This window comes from Homarus americanus, unplaced genomic scaffold (assembly GCF_018991925.1).
Source record: "Homarus americanus isolate GMGI-L3 unplaced genomic scaffold, GMGI_Hamer_2.0 scaffold55880, whole genome shotgun sequence".
Lineage (NCBI taxonomy): Eukaryota > Metazoa > Arthropoda > Malacostraca > Decapoda > Nephropidae > Homarus > Homarus americanus.
Genome location: NW_024716823.1, coordinates 37,428 through 58,958, shown reverse-complemented (window position 1 = coordinate 58,958; position 21,531 = coordinate 37,428). Strand labels below are relative to the sequence as shown.

Here is a 21,531-nt window from a genome sequence, read left to right as displayed (position 1 = left end):
CCCATCTCCCAACCCCATCCTCCAACCATCCACCGACCAACCCATCCACCACAACCCATCCTACCAACCAGCCATCCTTCCAACCATCATCGCAACCAGCCGTCTGCCAACCAGCCATCCTACCAACCAGCCATCCTACCGACCAGCCATCCTGCCAACCAGCCATCCTACCAGCAATAATCACAGCCAATCCTGCCACCAGCCATCCCTGCCAACCACCATCTACCAACCAGCCATCCTACCAACCAGCATCTACCAACCAGCCATCCTACCAACCAGCCATCCTGCAACCAGCCAATACCAGCCATTACCAACCAGCCATCCTCCAACCAGCCATCCTGCAACCAGCCATCCTACCAACCAGCCATCCTACCAACCAGCCATCCTACCAACCAGCCGTCCTGCCAATCAGTAACACAATAGTGGTAGTTGTGGTTGATGAAATATCCTTTTAGTTGATCATAACCAGGCAATTGGAGGTAGTTGTAGTTACGATGGTTAGTAACTGATTGTTTGGTCGTGCTGAGGACTACTGCCACACTACACACTACACACACACACACACACACACAAACACTACACACACACACACACACACACATATCTGTTGAACAATTTATGAAACAATAAACCAACAACGTTAAAAGTTCAGAAAGTTTAAAACAGTTTTGTCGTTTATATAGAGTGATGCGTGTTAGGACTTCACCCATGTACTGTACACGCTGAATCAGTGTGAGCGATTTTACTGGTTATCTATCTATCTATCTATCTATCTATCTGTCTATCTATCTGTCTATCTATCTGGACGGGGGGTCAGTTTGCCATCACCACCTCCTCTATATACTAACGAGATGGGCAGAGTAATTGTACCGCTCGCTGTGTGTGAAATAATAATAATAATAACGGCTTATAAATAGAGTTGCACTGTGGTGGGTGTGTGTGTGTGTGTGTGTGTGTAGTGTGTGTGTGTGTGTGTGTGTAGTGTGTGTGTGTGTGTGTGTGTGTGTGTGTGTAATATGTGTAATGTGTGGTGACTGTTTTATTGAAGAGCATGACAGTCAGAAGCCAAAATATACAGTTACATAATGGGGTGGGTCACTTGGTTGACCAATAATATACAAGTAACATAAGTGATACAAATATGATATATAATGACAAGGTGGGGAGAAGGTCATACTGCAGGGCATTTCAACATAGTAACAGTGCAAAAGTAAGATTGGCTGGGTGGAACACGCTGGTTGATTACGAGTTGTTGATAATTTTTACAATGGTTGGGACTGGGCTGTTCTTATAGTGATCAATACGTGCTCGTATGGGCTGGATGCGGTGCTTAACATCAATTTGCGGACGAGGGATCTCCGGTGGAAGTAGGAGCAGGTGTCGAGGATGGTGCAGAAGCTTCTCGCTTAATTTGCAGAGGAGGTCATAGTGATGGTCAGAGAGAGCCGAGATAGTCAGTGTGATTGGTCAGCTGTAATAGGAAGTCAGTGTGATTGGTCAGATGTAAGAGGGTCAGTGTGATTGGTCAGCTGTAATAGAGAGGGTCAGTGTGATTGGTCAGCTGTAATAGAGAGGGTCAGTGTGATTGGTCAGCTGTAATAGAGAGGGTCTTGTGATTGGTCAGCTGTAATAACCATCATCTTAAATAATTACATAGACTAAATCATACAAATATGAGAACAGTAACACAGGAATATATATTGTCCGTATGTTCATCACTGTTCTTGTTTCAGTCAAGTTATATATATTTTCTGAAACTTTTTGTTGGACGATTAAATGAAAATTCTGAACTTTTATTCATGTTGGAGAACATATAATTCATGTAACTTTTCTGAAACTTATTGTTGGAGAAAGAGATGAAACTGGTGTAGATATTCTCTGACAGGTGAACGTCTTAAGATAACACGGAGTCACTTGCTGCTAAATTAAAGTTGGTCGTTCTCAACCAGTGATTTTGAAGAGTCAGGGTTCGAGTCTCCGGCTCGGTACACACCTCACACGATGTACCTCTTGACCATCTCTGCATCACCTTACTGAAAGTTATTAGAATGTGACTAACTGTTTAACTTAAGATAAGACATTTAATATTATATATAAAACTACACTGAGACCTAACTAGATACCTTCACTTAACACCAGTTAGGAGACAACAACAAACCTTCACCAGTTGAAACTCCAACCTTAACTAGGATACCTTCCACTTAACACCCGTTAGGAGACAACATTACACCGAGGCTCTACCTTAACTAGATACCTTCACTTAACACCAGTTAGGAGACAACATTACACTGAGACTCTACCTTAACTAGATACCTTCACTTAACACCAGTTAGGAGACAACATTACTCTGAGGCTCTACCTTAACTAGATACCGTCACTTAACACCAGTTAGGAGACAACATTACACTGAGACTCTACCTTAACTAGATACCTTCACTTAACACCAGTTAGGAGACAGCATTACACTGAGGCTCTACCTTAACTAGATACCTTCACTTAACACCAGTTAGGAGACAGCATTACACTGAGGCTCTACCTTAACTAGATACCTTCACTTAACACCAGTTAGGAGACAACATTACACTGAGACTCTACCTTAACTAGATACCTTCACTTAACACCAGTTAGGAGACAACATTACACTGAGACTCTACCTTAACTAGATACCTTCACTTAACACCAGTTAGGAGACAACATTACACCGAGACTCTACCTTAACTAGATACCTTTACTTAACACCAGTTAGGAGACAACATTACACTGAGACTCTACCTTAACTAGATACCTTCACTTAACACCAGTTAGGAGACAACATAACACTGAGACTCTACCTTAACTAGATACCTTCACTTAACACCAGTTAGGAGACAACATTACACTGAGACTCTACCTTAACTAGATACCTTCACTTAACACCAGTTAGGAGACAACATTACACTGAGACTCTACCTTAACTAGATACCTTCACTTAACACCAGTTAGGAGACAACATTACACTGAGACTCTACCTTAACTAGATACCTTCACTTAACACCAGTTAGGAGACAACATTACACTGAGACTCTACCTTAACTAGATACCTTCACTTAACACCAGTTAGGAGACAACATTACACTGAGACTCTACCTTAACTAGATACCTTCACTTAACACCAGTTAGGAGACAACATTACACTGAGACTCTACCTTAACTAGATACCTTCACTTAACACCAGTTAGGAGACAACATTACACTGAGACTCTACCTTAACTAGATACCTTCACTTAACACCAGTTAGGAGACAACATTACACTGAGACTCTACCTTAACTAGATACCTTCACTTAACACCAGTTAGGAGACAACATTACACTGAGACTCTACCTTAACTAGATACCTTCACTTAACACCAGTTAGGAGACAACATTACACTGAGACTCTACCTTAACTAGATACCTTCACTTAACACCAGTTAGGAGACAACATTACACTGAGACTCTACCTTAACTAGATACCTTCACTTAACACCAGTTAGGTGACAACATTACACTGAGACTCTACCTTAACTAGATACCTTCACTTAACACCAGTTAGGTGACAACATTACACTGAGACTCTACCTTAACTAGATACCTTCACTTAACACCAGTTAGGAGACAACATTACTCTGAGACTCTACCTTAACTAGATACCTTCACTTAACACCAGTTAGGTGACAACATTACACTGAGACTCTACCTTAACTAGATACCTTCACTTAACACCAGTTAGGAGACAACATTACACTGAGACTCTACCTTAACTAGATACCTTCACTTAACACCAGTTAGGAGACATTACACTGAGACTCTACCTTAACTAGATACCTTCACTTAACACCAGTTAGGAGACATTACACTGAGACTCTACCTTAACTAGATACCTTCACTTAACACCACATATTGTTTGGTATGTGGCTGCCTAAGTCCTACACATACCTATATTCTCACATCTTTAATTACGAGGAACATTCTCCATAAGAACCTTTGTAATTACCAATGTAAATTAATATACGAACCAAACCTCGTTAATATAGAGTCAACCCCGCTATAAGAACATCTTTATATATCACTATATTGTTATCAGTTAGTGTGTGTATTATCATAGTGCGATAAATAACGACTATATCAGTATATGATGAAATATATTAGTGCCAAAATACAGGTGAGGGAGTCTCAACTAGCACACAGGTGAGGGAGTCTCAACTAGCACACAGGTGAGGGAGTCTCAACAAGCACACAGGTGAGGGAGTCTCAACTAGCACACAGGTGAGGGAGTCTTAACTAACATACAGGTGAGGGAGTCTTAACTAGCACACAGGTGAGGGAGTCTTAACTAGCACTGAATTGAGAGTCTTAACTAACATGCAGGTGAGGTCTTAACTAGCACACAGGTGAGAGTGTAGCTAACATACAGGTGGTCTTAACTGCTTTTAGGTGAGGCGTCTTAACTAACATACAGATGAGAGTCTTAACTTCTTTTACAGGTGAAGTCTTAACTAACATACAGGTGAGGTAGTCTTAACTTCTTACACAGGTGAGGCGTCTTAACTAACATACAGGTGAGGGTCTTAACTAGCACACAGGTGAGGGCGTCTTAACTAACATACAGGTGAGGAAGTCATAACTAGCACTCACAGGTGAGGGCGTCTTAACTAACATACAGGTGAGGGAGTCTTAACTAAAACACAGGTGAGGGAGTTTTAACTAACATACAGGTGAGGGAGTCTTAACTAACATACAGGTGAGGGAGTCTCAACTAGCACACAGGTGAGGGAGTCTTAACTAACACACAGGTGAGGGAGTCTTAACTAACACACAGGTGAGGGAGTCTTAACTAACACACAGGTGAGGGAGTCTTAACTAACACACAGGTGAGGGAGGCCAAACCAACATACAGCTGAGGGAGTCTTTAACTAACACAAGTGAGGGAGGCATAAACCAACATACAGCTGAGGGAGTCTAACTAACACACAAGTGAGGGAGGCTTAACTAACACACAGGTGAGGAGTCTAACTAACACACAGGTGAGGAGTCGCAATCCAACACACAGGTGTAGGGAGGCTAAATCAACATACAGCTGGAGGGAGTCTTAACCAACACACAAGTGAGGGAGGCTTAACTAACACACAGGTGAGAGCTCCACCAACACACAGGTGAGGAGTTTTGACCCAACACAGGTGAGGGAGGCAAGCAACTAACAAAGAGCTGAGGGAGTCTTAACTAACACACAAGTGAGGGAGGCTTAACTAACACACAAGTGAGGGAGGCTTAACTAACACACAGGTGAGGGAGTCTTAACTAGCACACAGGTGAGGGAGTCTTAACTAACACACAGGTGAGGGAGTCTTAACTAACACACAGGTGAGGGAGTCTTAACTAACACACAGGTGAGGGAGTCTTAACTAACACACAGGTGAGGGAGTCTTTAACTACCCACACACACAGGTGAGGGAGTCTTAACTAACACACAGGTGAGGGAGTCTTAACTAACACACAGGTGAGGGAGTCTTAACTAACACACAGGTGAGGGAGTCTTAACTAGCACACAGGTGAGGGAGTCTTAACTAACACACAGGTGAGGGAGTCTTAACTAGCACATAGGTGAGGGTAAACAACCTTTGAACTTTAACACAGGTAACTGTTAATGTCATTAGGTTAGGTTAGTTATTTTCTTGACCACAAATTACCTGAAGATTAATCACCCTAATGTTAACCTAACCTAATTTAACGTAACGTAACCTAACCTAACCTAAACACTCCACCACACCTCCACCTCATCTCCACCACACCTAACCCTCATCTCCACCACACCTCCACCACACCTCCACCTCATCTCCACCACATCTCCACCATATCTCCACCACACCTCCACCACACCTCCACCACATCTCCACCACACCTCCACCACACCTCCACCACACCTCCACCACATCTCCACCACATCTCCACCACACCTCCACCACACCTCCACCACACCTCCACTATTACACACGAAACCAGTCACAAGTGGAGCCCAAATCTACATACAAATTATTGGAATGGCAAATATGTGAAGAGGCTTAATGAACTGAAGCAGCCATTCTGGATTATGTTAGGTTAGGTTAGGGTAGGTTAGGTTAGGTTAGGTTAGGGTAGGTTTGGTTAGGTTAGGTTAGGGTAGGTTAGGTTAGGTTTGGTTAGGTTAGGTAGGTTAGGTTAAATAATCCGGAGAACGTGGTTGCTTGAGTGTATGAGTGTGTCTCTTATAATAGCAGCCCCTCTGTCTCACCTCCCCTCCCTCAACACACTCACACATACATACTGTAGAGTGTGTCGAAGGCGGAGGTAACAGTGACATTTCTCAGAGCCACATTGTCCACGCAACAGTAGTCACCGCATCTCTCAACCTTCCCACTTATTCAACGCCCCCCTCCCCCCATCCTTACTCCCTCCCCAAAACCTCTTCCACACAGCTCTCACTACCCATTCCACGCGACTCTCATGCCATGGTTGTTCTCATCATTCCACGCCGTCCTGTCCAGCCATTTCAACGCCGATAATACAAACCCAATTCTAGGCTCACCCTAGTCAACGCTCGTCCTTCATACCTATTCCACACCATCAGATTTCGCCTGCTATCATTCCACGCCTCCCTGGTTACAATTCCACGCCACCCTCTCAAAAATTCCACGCCTCCCTGACCACCAGTAAGTGATTCCACCAGGTAATTCTGTCTGAGCTGAGCAGTTTGGCTACACCTGACTGGAGACTTGGTAGGCCCGCCCTCCCTTATCCTCCTATTGCTACTCCTACTTCTCTTCCTCCTCCTACTCTTCCTTCTCTAGGTGAGTCTTCTGTTACCGCGCGCGCGTGTGTGTGTGTGTGTGTGTGTGTGTGTGTGTGTGTGTGTGTGTTTAACCTAACCTATCCTTCCAGTAACTAATATTCAGGTGATCCCAAGAATCATATTATTGAAACAGAGCTGAGGTGGTCAAGTGGCTAGAGCAGTACTGTACACTGAACTGGTTGTTTGTTAGTTATGTCATGATGGAGAGAGAGAGAGAGAGAGAGAGAGAGAGAGAGAGAGAGAGACTAGTTCACATTTCAAAATAAATTAATATATATTATTACACCTGACATCGATATATCTTGGAAACGACAGCCTATTCGTATCTATTTGTGTCTATTATTGTCTATTTGTGTCTATTATCGTCTATTTGTGTCTATTTGTGTCTATTATCGTCTATTTGTGTCTATTATCGTCTATTTGTGTCTCTTATGAGGCTGTGTCTTTCTTCATTAAACAGCCCGTCAGTACATCCATCTGGGCCACAGGTAACGATCTACAGACACTATGTTACGGTTGGTTATGGAGGAGGACCAATCACAGCATTGATGTCGACACTAGATGTTGTGCAATCAACCAATTGGAAAGTTGCAAGTTAGTGACGTCATGAAAAGAGATCATGTTAGCTGATCAATCAGAGCGTTTCCTTATGATTACGTCATTGTTTACTGGCCAATTACGGCCTCCGCAGCTATAATGGTAGATTGAACATCATAAAATAATTGTTTCACGCAAAACCTAACCTAACCTTACCTAACCTAACCTAACCTAACCTAACCTAACTTTGACTAACTTAACCAAACCTAACCAACTTTTCTTAATTGATCCGGGTTTAATTCTTCGATAATCCGGACAGTGTTACCTCCCTGCTGTTATAACCTGTAATTAGCCAGGATAATTAGAGCAATTAATAGTGTTTTTCCAGGATAATCTGACTGTCTTACTGAACAACTTTATATTCTCTCTCTCTCTGTGCGTCAAGTGTAAGCTATCTGATTATTAGGTTAAACAGGTTAGGTGTGTCATTACTAGTGGTTTATTACTGGTGGGTTTATTACTGGTGGTTTATTACGGTGGTTTATTACTGGTGGTTTATTACTGGTGGTTATTACTGGGGTGTACTACTGGTGGTCATTGGTGGTTTTATTACTGGTGGTTTATTACTGGTGGTTTATTACTGGTGGTTTATTACTGGTGGTTTATTACTGGTTTTATTACTGGTGTTGTTTACTGGTGTTTTATTACTGGTGGTTTATTACTGGTGGTTTATTACTGGTGGTTTATTACTGGTGGTTTATTACGCACACGGTGGTTTATTACTGGTGGTTTATACTGGTGGTTTATTACTGGTGGTTTATTACTGGTGGTTTATTACTGGTGGTTTATTACTGGTGGTTTATTACTGGGGTGCTACTACTGGTGGTTTATTCGTGGTATTAGTGGTTATTACGGTGGTATCACTACTGGTGGTTATTACTGGTGGTTTATTACTGGTGTGCCACTACTGGTGGTTTATTACTGGTGGTTTATTACTGGTGGTTTATTACTGGTGTGCCACTACTGGTGGTTTATTACCGGTGGTTTATTACTGGTGGGCCACTACTGGTGGTTTATTACTGGTGGTTTATTATTGGTTATTACTGGGGTGCTACTACTGGTGTTTATTATTGGTTAATTACTGGTGGTTTGATGTTTATTATTGGTGGTTTATTACTGGGTGATTTATTACTGGTGGTTTGCTGCTGGTGGTTTATTATTGGTGGTTTATTACTGGTGTGCCACTACTGGTGGTTTATTATTGGTGGTTTATTACTGGTGTGCCACTACTGGTGGTTTATTACCGGTGGTCATGGTTTATTACTGGTGGTTTATTACTGGTTACCATTGGTTTATTACGGTGTTTACTACGGTGTTTATTACTGGTGGATTACTGGTGGTTTATTACTGGTGTTTACTACTGGTGGTTTATTATCAGTGCTACTACTGGTGGCTGTATTGGTGGTTTATTACTGTGTGCCACTACTGGTGGTTTATTACTGGTGGTTTATTACTGGCCACTACTGGTGGTTTATTGTGGTTTATTACTGTGATTTATTACTGTGGTCGTTACCGGTGGTTCTATTGTGGTTTATTACGGTGCCACTGGTGGTTTATTATTGGTGGTTTATTACTGGTGTGCCACTACTGGTGTTATTATTGGTGGTTTATTACGTGTGTCACTACTGGGTGGTATTATTGGTGGTTTATTACTGGTGTGCCACTACTGGTGGTTTATTATTGGTGGTTTATTACTGTGCCACTACTGGTGGTTTATTATTGTGGTTTACTACTGGTGGTTTATTACTGTGGTTTATTACTGGGGTGCTACTACTGGTGGTTTTCTACGGTGTTTACTACTGGTGTTTATTACTTGGTTTATTACCGGTGGTTTATTACTGGTGGTTTATTACTGGTGGTTTAGCGTACTACCGGTGGTTTATTACTGGTGGATTATCAGGGCCGTTGCATTACCGGTGGTTTATTACTGCAATACTACTGGTGGTTTATTATTGGTGGTTTATTACTGGTGATTTATTACTGGTGGTTTGCTACTGGTGGTTTATTATTGGTGGTTTATTACTGGTGTGCCACTACTGGTGGTTTATTATTGGTGGTTTATTACTGGTGTGCCACTACTGGTGGTTTACTACTGGTGGTTTATTACTGGTGGTTTACTACTGGTGGTTTATTATTGGTGGTTTATTACTGGTGGTTTGTTACCGGTGGTTTGTTACTGGTGGTTTATTACTGGTGTGCTACTACTGGTGGTTTATTATTGGTTGATTATTACTGGTGGTTTACTACTGGTGGTTTATTACTGGTGGTTTATTACTGGTGTGCCACTACTGGTGGTTTATTATTGGTGGTTTATTACTGGTAGTTTACTACTGGTGGTTTACTACTGGTGGTTTATTACTGGTGGTTTGTTACTGGTGGTTTGTTACTGGTGTGTCACTACTGGTGGTTTATTACTGGTGTTTCATTACTGGTGGCGTATTACCGGTGGTTTATTACTGGTGTGTCACTACTGGTTGTTTATTACCGGTGGTTTATTACTGGTGTGTCACTACTGGTGGTTTATTACCGGTGGTTTATTACTGGTGTGTCACTACTGGTGGCGTATTACCGGTGGTTTGTTACTGGTGGTTTTATTACTGGTGGTTTTATTACTGGGGGTGCTACACTGGTGGTTTATTACTGGTGGTTTATTACTGGTGGGCCACTACTGGTGGTTTTATTACTGGGGAGTTTTATTACTGGTGGGCCACTACTGGTGGATTTAATACTGGTGGTTTATTACTGGGGTGCTACTACTGGTGGTTTATTACTGGTGGTTTTATTACTGAGTGGTTTATTACTGGTGGTTTATTACTGGTGGTTTTATTATTGGTGGTAGTATATTACTGGGAGGTGCTACTACTGGTGGTTTATTACTGGTGGTTTATTACTGGGGTGCTACTACTGGTGGTTTATTACTGGTGGTTTATTACTGGTGGTTTATTACTGGTGGTTTATTACTGGTGGTTTATTATTGGTGGTATATTACTGGGGTGCCACTACTGGTGGTTTATTATTGGTGGTTTATTACTGGTGTGCCACTACTGGTGGTTTATTATTGGTGGTTTATTACTGGTGATTTATTACTGGTGGTTTCCTACTGGTGGCTTATTACTGGTGTGTCACTACTGGTGGTTTATTATTGGTGGTTTATTACTGGTGTGCCACTACTGGTGGTTTATTACTGGTGGTTTATTACTGGTGATTTATTACTGGTGGTTTGCTGCTGGTGGCTTATTACTGGTGTGTCACTACTGGTGGTTTATTATTGGTGGTTTATTACTGGTGTGCCACTACTGGTGGTTTATTATTGGTGGTTTATTACTGGTGATTTATTACTGGTGGTTTGCTACTGGTGGCTTATTACTGGTGTGTCACTACTGGTGGTTTATTACTGGTGTGTCACTACTGGTGGTTTATTACCGGTGGTTTAATACCTTTTTTGTCACTACTGGTGGTTGATCTTTGAAGGTTGTGTTAGTTACAGCAACTACATACTCCTCCTCCCTCCCTCCCTCCCTCCATCCTTCCTTCCATACCTCCTCCATCCCTCCCTCACCCTCCCTCCGTCCCTCCATCCATCCCTCCTTCCCTCCATTCCTCCCTCCCTCCTCACTCCCTCCCTCCTCCTCTCCCTCACTTCCTCCCTCCCTCCCTCTTCCATCCTCTCTCCCTCCTTCACTCCTCCTTTCCTCCTATTATAACATCTACTTGAGGGTGTTGTAGGTGAGGAAGGTTGTGATTATAACATCTACTTGAGGGTGTTGTAGGTGAGGAAGGTTGTGATTATAACATCTACTTGAGGGAGTTGTAGGTGAGGGAGGTTGTGATTATAACACCTACTTGAGGGTGTTGTAGGTGAGGGAGGTTGTGAGTTGAATAAAATCGTGTGACTTTAGCTAAATGAGATATTATAAGTGGGTCTTGTAGCGAATGAGTTGAGACACTTGAGTCTATGTAGAAGAATATGAGAGCTAACCTAACCTAACCTAACCTAACCTAGCCTAACCTAAACTAGCCTAACCTAACCTAGCCTAACCTAACCTAGCCTAACCTAACCTAACCTTACCTAACCTAGCCTAACCTAACCTAACCTAGCCTAACCTAACCTAACCTAACCTAACCTAACCTAGCCTAACCTAACCTAACCTAGCCTAACCTAGCCTAACCTAACCTAACCTAGCCTAACCTAACCTAACCTAGCCTAACCTAACCTAACCTAACCTAACCTAACGGCCCAGGTAGCAATGGTATTCTCGGTCATCAGGTAATACGATATCCCTCCTTTTTTCATTATAACCGGTGTTATTTTTCCGGCACATTTTCCGCCCCGCTGTGCCGTATATCAGCCGATGATTGTGCCGTTTATTAAGGCGTGACGGTGTGTGTGGTGTGTCCCGGCTGAGGTTAACGACATCCCCCCTCCTTATAATCAGTCGTCTCCATTAGTACTATCACTGAGGCCGGCTCCTGGGTAAACACCAAGCCGCTAGTTATCTTCATCCAGGACACTCAGGGCCCAGGTCAAGGGTGTGATGACGACCAGGAAATGGGGGTGAGGGGGGGGTCGTGAAGGGTCGTGAGGGGTCGTGAGGGGTCGTGAGGGGTGGAGGTTGTAAGGGTGATTAATTTAATTATATTCTTTTTAATTTTGCCACGTAGAGTCGCTAGTTCATTGTGCACCCCATACTCATTCTGTGAACTGTAGCCCAAAAGGATTACAGAGTAGAGTTCACAAAGGGTCAGTATAACTAACCCCCGTGGTCAGGATATTATGGAACTGAATGTTACAGAGTGTTTCAAATAATTTCTTTGTTTAGTTCTATACATAAAGGGTAACTTATTCACAACTGCGTGAGTACAGGCGTGTGAGGCAGTATGTCTGGCCTCACACTTTGTTATTCACATTTACGTGAGAGGTATTCAAGCACATTGTGCGTTTGGTTCTGTACATGAGAACTGATATAGTTACCCAGTGCAAAAAAGTGGATACAATCTTAAAATGTCGGCTATCTTGCCATGACAGATGAAGTGTTGTGCCATTTCACACACAGTGTGCTTGGACCTGTCCCTAAAAGGTTCTATTTTCACACAGTCGAGGACGTAGTGTTCAAGTGTGTGGCCATATGCCTGGCCACACACTTTACATTTAGTTTTGTTCACATCTGCTTGAGGGATATACTGCCAGAGTGTGTGGCCATATGCCTGGCCACACACTTTACATTTAGTTTTGTTCACATATGCTTGAGGGATATACAACCAGAGTGTGTGGCCATATGTCTGGCCACACACTTTTCATTTAGTTTTGTTCACATCTGCTTGAGGAACAAACTGCCAGAGGTACTTATATCCTAACCTTAGTCTAGCGGTTACAACATCTTGTAATCTAGCAAGATGGAGATCGGAGAGGAGGTCGTGAGGGGTGGAGGATGTAAGGGTGAGGGGTGAGGGGTCGTGAGGGTCGTGAGGGGTGAGGGGTGGGATGTAAGGGTGAGGGGGTCGTGAGGGGTGGAGGATGTAAGGGTGAGGGGGTCGAGGGTGGAGGATGAAGGGGTGAGGGTGGAGGTTGGGGTGAGGGGGTGTGGAGGAGGGTGAGGGGGTCGAGGGGTGGAGGATGTAAGGGTGAGGGGGTCGTGAGGGTGGAGGATGTAAGGGTGGGGGTCGTGAGGGTGGAGGATGTAAGGGTGAGGGGGTCGTGAGGGGTGGAGGTTGTAAGGGTGAGGGGTGAGGGGTGGAGGAGTGAGGGGGTCGTGAGGGTGGAGGATGTAAGGGTGAGGGGTCGTTGAGGGGTGGAGGTTGAAAGAAGGAAGAGGAGTGAGAATCATTAAAGAAAGAGGAAGAATGAATCTCTCTCTCTCTCTCTCTCTCTCTCTCTCTCTCAGTGTCAGGTCAGTTGTTCTATAATCCGGACTCTTTCCAGTTCGTGGTGAACTTCTCCGGTTAAGTGGTCATTCAGATGCTCTGGCCGGCATACACGCTGGCTCAGGGAGGAGTAGTGATGAGGGGCAGTGGGTAGTGGCAGTGGGGAGGGGCAGGGGATGGGCAGTGGGGATTGGCAGTGAGGAGAGGCAGGGATGGACAGTGGGGAGGGCAGGGGGAGGGACAGTAGAGAGGTAGTGGGGAGGGGTAATGGGGAGGGGTAATGGGGAGGAGTGGTGGGGAGAGGTAATGGGGAATAACAGTGGGGAGGGGGTAGGGAGGGGTAGGGGAGGGGCAGAGGGAGGGGTTGGGGGAGAGGTAGTGGGAAGGGGCAGTTGGGGTGGAGGGGTAGTGGGAAGGGGCAGTAGGGATGGGTAGTGGGAAGGTGCAATAGGGTGGGGTAGTGGGGATTAACAGTGGGGAGGGGCAGTGGGAAGGGGTAGAGGGGAGGAACAGTGGGGAGGGGCAGTGGGAAGGGGTAGAGGGGAGGAACAGTGGGGAGGGGCATTTTAATTTTTTCACAATGCCACTTACAGCGGCTAGTTTATTGTGCACCCCATGCTCATCCTCTGAGCGGTCGCCCAAAAGGATTACAGAGTAGAGTTCACAAAGGGTCAGTATAACTAACCCCCGTGGTCAGGATATTATGGCACTGAATGTTACAGAGTGTTTCCAATAAATTCTTTGTTTAGTTCTGTACATAAAGGGTCATTTGTTTGACAATAATTATTTCCAGTCCCTGAATAATCAGAGATACAACTTAAGGCAGCCAGAGCTACCAAGACCACCCCCCATGCGCTCCTCTTAGTCCCAGACCTCCATAAAATATCGTGGTGTGAAGGAACAACTTACCCCCACCCATCCGAGCAAAGACTACGCTCCCTTCCTTTAAATCATCCCTTAAAAAACGTTTATTGTCTAGGTATTAATATTTCTTGTAATACCTACTATATTTACAATACCTGCTTTTATTGTACCATCAAAACCATTTTATCGGAAATTATCATGTAAATAGATAAGAAATTACCATTGCAATAAACATAATTGCCAACTAGACAATCCTGACAGCTCTGTCCTCTTGTTCAACCTTATTACTGTACAACCCATGTTGTACTGCTCCCCCATTATACTTATGTTTTTCAATTCCACTGTAATTTATGTATATGCAGGTACTTATAATATAAATTAAACAAAAACTAAAATATATATATATATATATATATATATATATATATATATATATATATATATATATATATATATATATATATATATATATATATATAAATAAATATTGAAGTGATAACCGTGGTAACATTATGAGATGTTCTTATTACCACCATGCTATTGTACTATCCAGATGATACTAAATGTTACATAATACTTCCTTGCGATAAATGTATAGTATACAGTATATCAGATGCTTAAAAGAGATCTCAGCCATGTTAATATTGTTATTATTATCCACTCTGTATCTGCGTTTTTCTGGCTAAATAAACTGTTTCAATTCAATTCAACTGCGTGAGTACAGAAGTGTGAGGCAGTATGTTTGGCCGCACACTTTGTTGTTCACATTTGCGTGAGAGGTATTCAAGCACATTGTGTGTTTGGTTCTATACATGAGAACTGATTTAGCTACTGAGTACAAAAAAGTGGATACAATCTTAATATGTCGGCTATCTTACCATTAGAGATGAAGTGTTGTGCCATTTCACACAGTGCGCTTGGACCTGTCCCTAAAAGGTTCTATCTTCACACAGTCGAGGACGTAGTGTTCAAGTGTGTAGCCATATATCTTCGCCACACACTTTACATTTAGTCTTGTTCACATCTGTCTGAGGGACATACTGCTAGAGGTACTGTACTTATATCCTAACCTTAGTCTAGCGGTTACAACATCTTGTAACCTATTGATCTTATTACTTGCTCCATATGCATGTTCCATTTGATACATCTCATCATGGTAAACAATGGATCGACTAGTGCCGGTTTGCACTTGTTTGCTTGCGTCAAATTCATCAATAAGTTCTTTCCTAATTACAATTTTAAGGGTTCTTTTTGACAGACCCAGATTGTATTCAACAGTTTCTTTGTTAGACGCGAGTTTGGCGAGGGCGTGGGGGGGGGGGGGCGGTGATAGAAGCGGTATCTCTCTTGCCTCGCAAGCAAGATGTCACGGGTTCGATTCCCGGGCCGGTGGAAGTTGTTTGGACATACTTCCTAGCCCCCATGAGTCCCTGTTCACCTAGCAGTAAAGTAGGTACCTGTGTAAGTCGAAAGTTGCGAATTCGTATTCAGGAAAGTTGGAGCTTCCAATAACTTGATGACATAAAACCATTGACTCTTCAGGCTTCTACGCCCTTGACTCTTCAGCTTCTACGCCCTTAACTCATGAGACATAAAGGCAAGCATGAACTTAGCATGCTTCCCTGTTGGGCGCTGTAAACGCTTCTGCGCTTCACCTTGCACAAGGATGTAGGGGAGCGCCCAATAAAAAAAAAAAAAGTTTGGCGAGGGCATCAACTCTGTGATGTTCTTTGAGGCCTATGTGAGAGGGGATCCACAACAGTTTGATCTTGACACCCCGGTCAACAAGGTACACATAAATAAACAAAATAATAATTAAAAAAAATTAAAAATTAATATGATAAATAATAAAATAAATAAATATTGAAGTGATAACCGTGGTAACATTATGAGATGATACTAAATGTTACATAATACATCCTTGAGATAAATGTACAGTATATATCAGGTGCCTAAAAGAGAGCTCAGGTTCTCAACTGGCTCAGCCATGTTAATATTGTTATTATTATCCACTCTGTATCTGTGTTTTACTGGCTAAATAAACTGTTTCAATTCAATTCAATTCATATTTGTGGCTGGCTTCAGAGACAAACGAGTGTCTGGGGCAAGTAGTGAGGATAGAGAATCAATGATGATGAGACTGTCAGTGACAGTGGTTTCAATGAATTAGCTGTAAGCATGGCAACTAATTCAGTTTGTACAGTGGATGCCCAGTTGTTAATTCCAACTCCCGTTAGGCTGAGTCACAACGATAGCACTTCCAGCCCTCCCACAGGCGGTGTTAAGAGATCCATCAGTGTAGATGGTCTGTGTAATATTATCATCAGTCTGTAGAGTGTGTATGTGTTCAAGAGCTCTCACTTTGGCAGTGTGTTGGAGATAAATACTTTGTATAATTAATATTTTAGGCGGATACGTCGGTATTGTGATGTCGAAGGGAACTGTCCACCAGGTTGGCAGGAAGCGCTGTTGTGCCTCGACTTTGTACAGGTGGTCTAGTCCAAACATCTTCATATGTGTAGCTGTAGTTTGGATCCATTTAGACTCAGTAGTCCCATGGTTCACACATTCTCGCAACTTTAAGGAAACAATGTTATCAGGATCACCACGCAGAAGCCTCAGGGCTATCATGAGGTTGACTTCAATTATTCTATCTTTGACACTGGGTATACCTACAGTAGTTCTTTCCTCATATTAAGTACTTTAGTGCTCATGGGACATCCTAGGATAATTCTGAGGGCTTTATTTTGCATTTTTTTGAGCTTGTCAACGCCTTTCCCGTCACGAAGGACCAGGGCTGGTGCGTGGTAATCTATCAGAGATCTTATATAGCCTAGGTACATTGTTTTAACAATTCTAATATTAGCACCATAGTGTGGGCTGTACCCCGCTACACTTCTAAGAGGTCTTAGTCTGTCAGTACATTGACGGATTAGCTGTTGTGTGGCAGGTAAGGTACAAGGGACGGAGACACCAAGATATTCAAAAGAAGAAACATAGTCAATAGTGTTGTTAGCTATCTTGAACTTGGCGGGGCCGAGTTTGCGGTTACCAGCTTGTTTGTTGAACACCTTAGTTTTCTCAGTGGAGATAATAAGACCGAGGTTCTTACAGGCTGCGTATACATGGTTCAGGGTGGTTTGCATTTCACGATGAGTTTTAGTATGTATAAGAATATCATCAGCATAGCTGATTGAGATATTGCTGGGGTTGTCTGGTATTAAATTTAATAATGCATTCATAAGAACATTGAACAAAGTGGGGCTAAGTACTCCACCTTGAGGGGTACCAAGTTGCATATCTTTAACTTCACTTTTGTAACCCTGAAACAGTGCAGCAGCCCTTCTGTTGGTTAGGTAACCACTTATCCAGTGTAACAGCCTACCTCCTATATCCATTTTGGCTAGTTAGTACAATATCAGTTGCCTATTGGCAATATCAAATGCAGCTTTTAGGTCAAGAAATGTGGTGTATCTGTGCCTTTCATCACCATGCACAGTTAGGAATGTGGTGATGCAATTATGTACACCTTTACCATGGGTGAAGCCATTTATGTTAGGAGACATGTGTTCTCTGATTCTATATAAGAGTCTGCCAAGAACCATCCTCTCAAAGGGTTTACACAGGCAGCTGGTTAGTGATATGGGACGAAATACATCAGGCTGTCCTGTCTTCGGTATTGGTACAACAATACTGTTGGTCCATGATGTGGGTAGTTGGCCCTCGGCTTGACTCATGTTGTATAATGCCAGTAGTGGATTGCCCGGCACACGCCATAGTAGTCTAACGATGTTGTAAGTGACTCCGTCCTCTCCAGGGGAAGTAGACCTACCCCTGGCGAGGGCGGCGTCAAGCTCCCACTCAGTTTATGGAACATCACACTCATCGTGGTGAGGATTGATGGGGAAGGGCAGTGGGGAGGGGTTGTGGAGAGGAGTAGTAGGGAGGTGCAGTGGAGAGGGGCAGTGGGGAGGGGTTGTGGAGAGGAGTAGTGGGGAGGGGCAGTGGGGGAAGAATGGGTGAGAAGGAGTGGTAAGGGAGACAGAAGAGATGAGTGGAAAACAGCCGTAAGACGAGGAAGACAAGAAGAAGGAGAAGAGGAGGACAAGAAGCAGGAATATCCAAACATAATCTTGTCCTCAACTTACACACACAATATACCACGGTGAACCTAACCTTCCACGCTCACTCTTACCGGCTCACACTTACTATAGTTCCCTCCTCCTCCTCTTCCTCCTCCTCCTTCTCCTCCTCCTCCTCCTCCTCCCCTCCTCTCCCTCCCCCTCCCCTCCTCCCCTCCTCCCCTCCTCCTCCTCCTCCTCCTCTTCTTCTTCTTCTTCTTCTTCTTCTTACTGTACACTGTAACTTGAAATATACACAACAATACACACACACACACACACACACACACACACACACACACACACACACACACACACACAAAGGCAGAAGGCCCTCAATACTATAACAAAGACATGAGAAAGACATTGGTGACTTGCTTCAAACTATGGACCAACTCAGAGCCCTAAAGTGGTTGGAGTCTTGCAGTAAGCTCAGTGAGTGGCTGTGAGGACCAGAGGCTCAGTGAGTGGCTGAGGGACCAGAGGCTCAGTGAGTGGCTGTGGGGACCAGAGGCTCAGTGAGTGGCTGGTAAGGGACCAGAGGCTCAGTGGTGGCTGTGAGGACCAGAGGCTCAGTGAGTGGCTGTGAGGACCAGAGGCTCAGTGAGTTGCTGTGAGGGACAGAGGCTCAGTGAGTGGCTGTGAGGGACCAGAGGCTCAGTGGTGACTGTGAGGGACCAGAGGCTCAGTGAGTGGCTGTGAGGGACCAGAGGGCTCAGTGAGTGGCTGTGAGGGACCAGAGGCTCAGTGAGTGTGTGAGGGACAGAGGCTCGGTGAGTGGCTGTGAGGGACCAGAGGCTCAGTGAGTGGCTGTGAGGACCAGAGGCTCAGTGAGTGGCTTTAAGGGACCAGAGGCTCAGTGAGTGGCTGTCAGGGACCAGAGGCTCAGTGAGTGGCTGAGGACCAGAGGCTCAGTGAGTGGCTGTGATGGACCAGAGGCTCAGTGAGTGGCTGTGAGGACCAGAGGCTCAGTGGTGGCTGTGAGGGACCAGAGGCTCAGTGAGTGGCTGTGAGGGACCAGAGGCTCAGTGAGTGGCTGTGAGGGACCAGAGGCTCAGTGGTGGCTGTAGGGACCAGAGGCTCAGTGAGTGGCTGTAAGGGACCAGAGGCTCAGTGAGTGGCTGTGATGGACCAGAGGCTCAGTGGTGGCTGTGAGGGACCAGAGGCTCAGTGAGTGGCTAGCCACCAGAGGCTCAGTGAGTGGCTGTCAGGGACCAGAGGCTCAGTGAGTGGCTGTGAGGACGAGGCTCAGTGAGTGGCTGTCAGGGACCAGAGGCTCAGTGAGTGGCTTTAAGCTACCAGAGGCTCAGTGAGTGGCTGTCAGGGACAGAGGCTCGGTGAGTGGCTGAGGACCAGAGGCTCAGTGAGTGGCTGTCAGGACCAGAGGCTCAGTGAGTGGCTGTGAGGACCAGAGGATTGAGGCTCAGGACAGAGGCCCAGTGAGTGGCTGTGAGGGACCAGAGGCTCAGTGGTGACTGTGAGGGACCAGAGGCTCAGTGAGTGGCTGTGAGGGACCAGGAGGCTCAGTGAGTGGCTGTGAGGACCAGAGGCTCAGTGAGTGGCTGTGAGGACCAGAGGCTCAGTGAGTGGCTGTGAGGACCAGAGGCTCAGTGAGTGGCTGTGAGGGACCAGAGGCTCAGTGAGTGGCTTTGGGACCAGAGGAGCTCAGTGAGTGGCTGTCAGGGACCAGAGGCTCAGTGAGTGGCTGTGAGGACCAGAGGCCCAGTGGGTGGCTGTGATGGACCAGGCTCAGTGAGTGTGAGGGACCAGAGGCTCAGTGAGTGGCTGTGAGAGACCAGAGGCTCAGTGGTGGCTGTGGGGACCAGAGGCCCAGTGGTGGCTGTGAGAGGACCAGAGGCTCAGTGGTGGCTGTGAGGGACCAGAGGCTCCAGTGGTGGCTGTAAGGGACCAGAGCTCAGTGGTGGCTGTGATGACCAGAGGCTCAGTGAGTGGCTGTGAGGGACCAGAGGCTCAGTGAGTGGCTTTAAGCACCAGAGGCTCCAGTGAGTGTGTCAGGGACCAGAGGCTCAGTGAGTGGCTATGAAGACCAGAGGCTCAGTGAGTGGCTGTGAGGGACCAGAGGCTCAGTGAGTGGCTGTAAGCGACCAGAGGCTCAGTGAGTGGCTGTCAAGGACCCAGAGGCTCAGTGAGTGGCTGTGGGGACCAGAGGCTCAGTGAGTGGCTGTGAGGACCAGAGGCTAGTGAGTGGCTGTGAGGGACAGAGGATCAGTGAGTGGCTGTCAGGGACCAGAGGCTCAGTGAGTGGCTGCTACAGGGAGGCTCAGTGAGTGGCTGTCAGGGACCAGAGGCTCCGGTGAGTGGCTGTGAGGACCAGAGGCTCAGTGGTGGCTGTCAGGGACCAGAGGCTCAGTGGTGGCTGTCAGGGACCCAGAGGCTCAGTGAGTGGCTGTCAGGGACCAGAGGCTCAGTGAGTGGCTGTCAGGACCAGAGGCTCAGTGAGTGGCTGTGAGGGCCCAGAGGCAGTGAATGGCTGTGAGGACCAGAGGCTCAGGGGAGTGGCTGTGAGACCAGAGGCTCAGTGAGTGGCTGTCAGGGACCAGAGGCTCCAGTGAGTGGCTTTAGGAACAGAGGCCCAGTGAAGAATGGCTGTCAGGGACAAGGCTCAGTGAGTGGCTGTGAGGGACCAGAGGCTCCAGTGAGTGGCTGTGAGCCAGAGGCTCAGTGAGAGGCTGTGAGGACCAGAGGCCCAGTGAGTGGCTGTAAGGGACCAGAGGCTCAGTGAGTGTGTAAGGGACCAGAGGCTCAGTGGTGGCTGTAAGGGACCAGAGGCTCAGTGAGTGGCTGCAACTGACCAGAGGCCAGTGAGTGGCTGTGAGGACCAGAGGCTCAGTGAGTGGCGGTGAGGGCACCAGGGTATGGGACATGGCTGTAGGTACTATGTATAGGACACAGAGGACACGTGGTAAGTGGAAAACAAATGTAAATTGGACATGTGTGAGGACGGAAGCGTAAGGGGGTAGAACACCTGCAGTCGTATTCTAACAAGGAACAGATGTAGTTATGTTGGTACGGGACACCTGCGAACACCTGTGAAAGGGTGAACAGGTGGGAGGGCTTAAGAGGACAGGTGCAGGTGAAGGAGGGCAGCATGTGTCACTAGATAAGGGTTATCATAGGCAGGTGAAAAAGACAACGATTCTCAAGGTGTGAGTAACAACGTGAGCCTCCACCTGTGTGTGTGTGTGTGTGTGTGTGTGTGTGTGTGTGTGTGTACGTGTGTG

General features: G+C 45.4%; 1 protein-coding gene across 1 annotated transcript in view; it reads right to left on the bottom strand.

The window, feature by feature from the left end:
- LOC121858509 (A-agglutinin anchorage subunit-like) overlaps positions 1–21,174 on the bottom strand; it is a 48,907-nt gene extending 27,733 nt beyond the window's left edge. Inside the window, exon 1 of the mRNA XM_042354960.1 lies at positions 21,103–21,174. Within this exon, the coding sequence (XP_042210894.1) occupies positions 21,103–21,174 (72 nt within the window). The remainder of the gene's footprint in view (positions 1–21,102) is intronic.
- Positions 21,175–21,531: the final 357 nt, after the last annotated feature.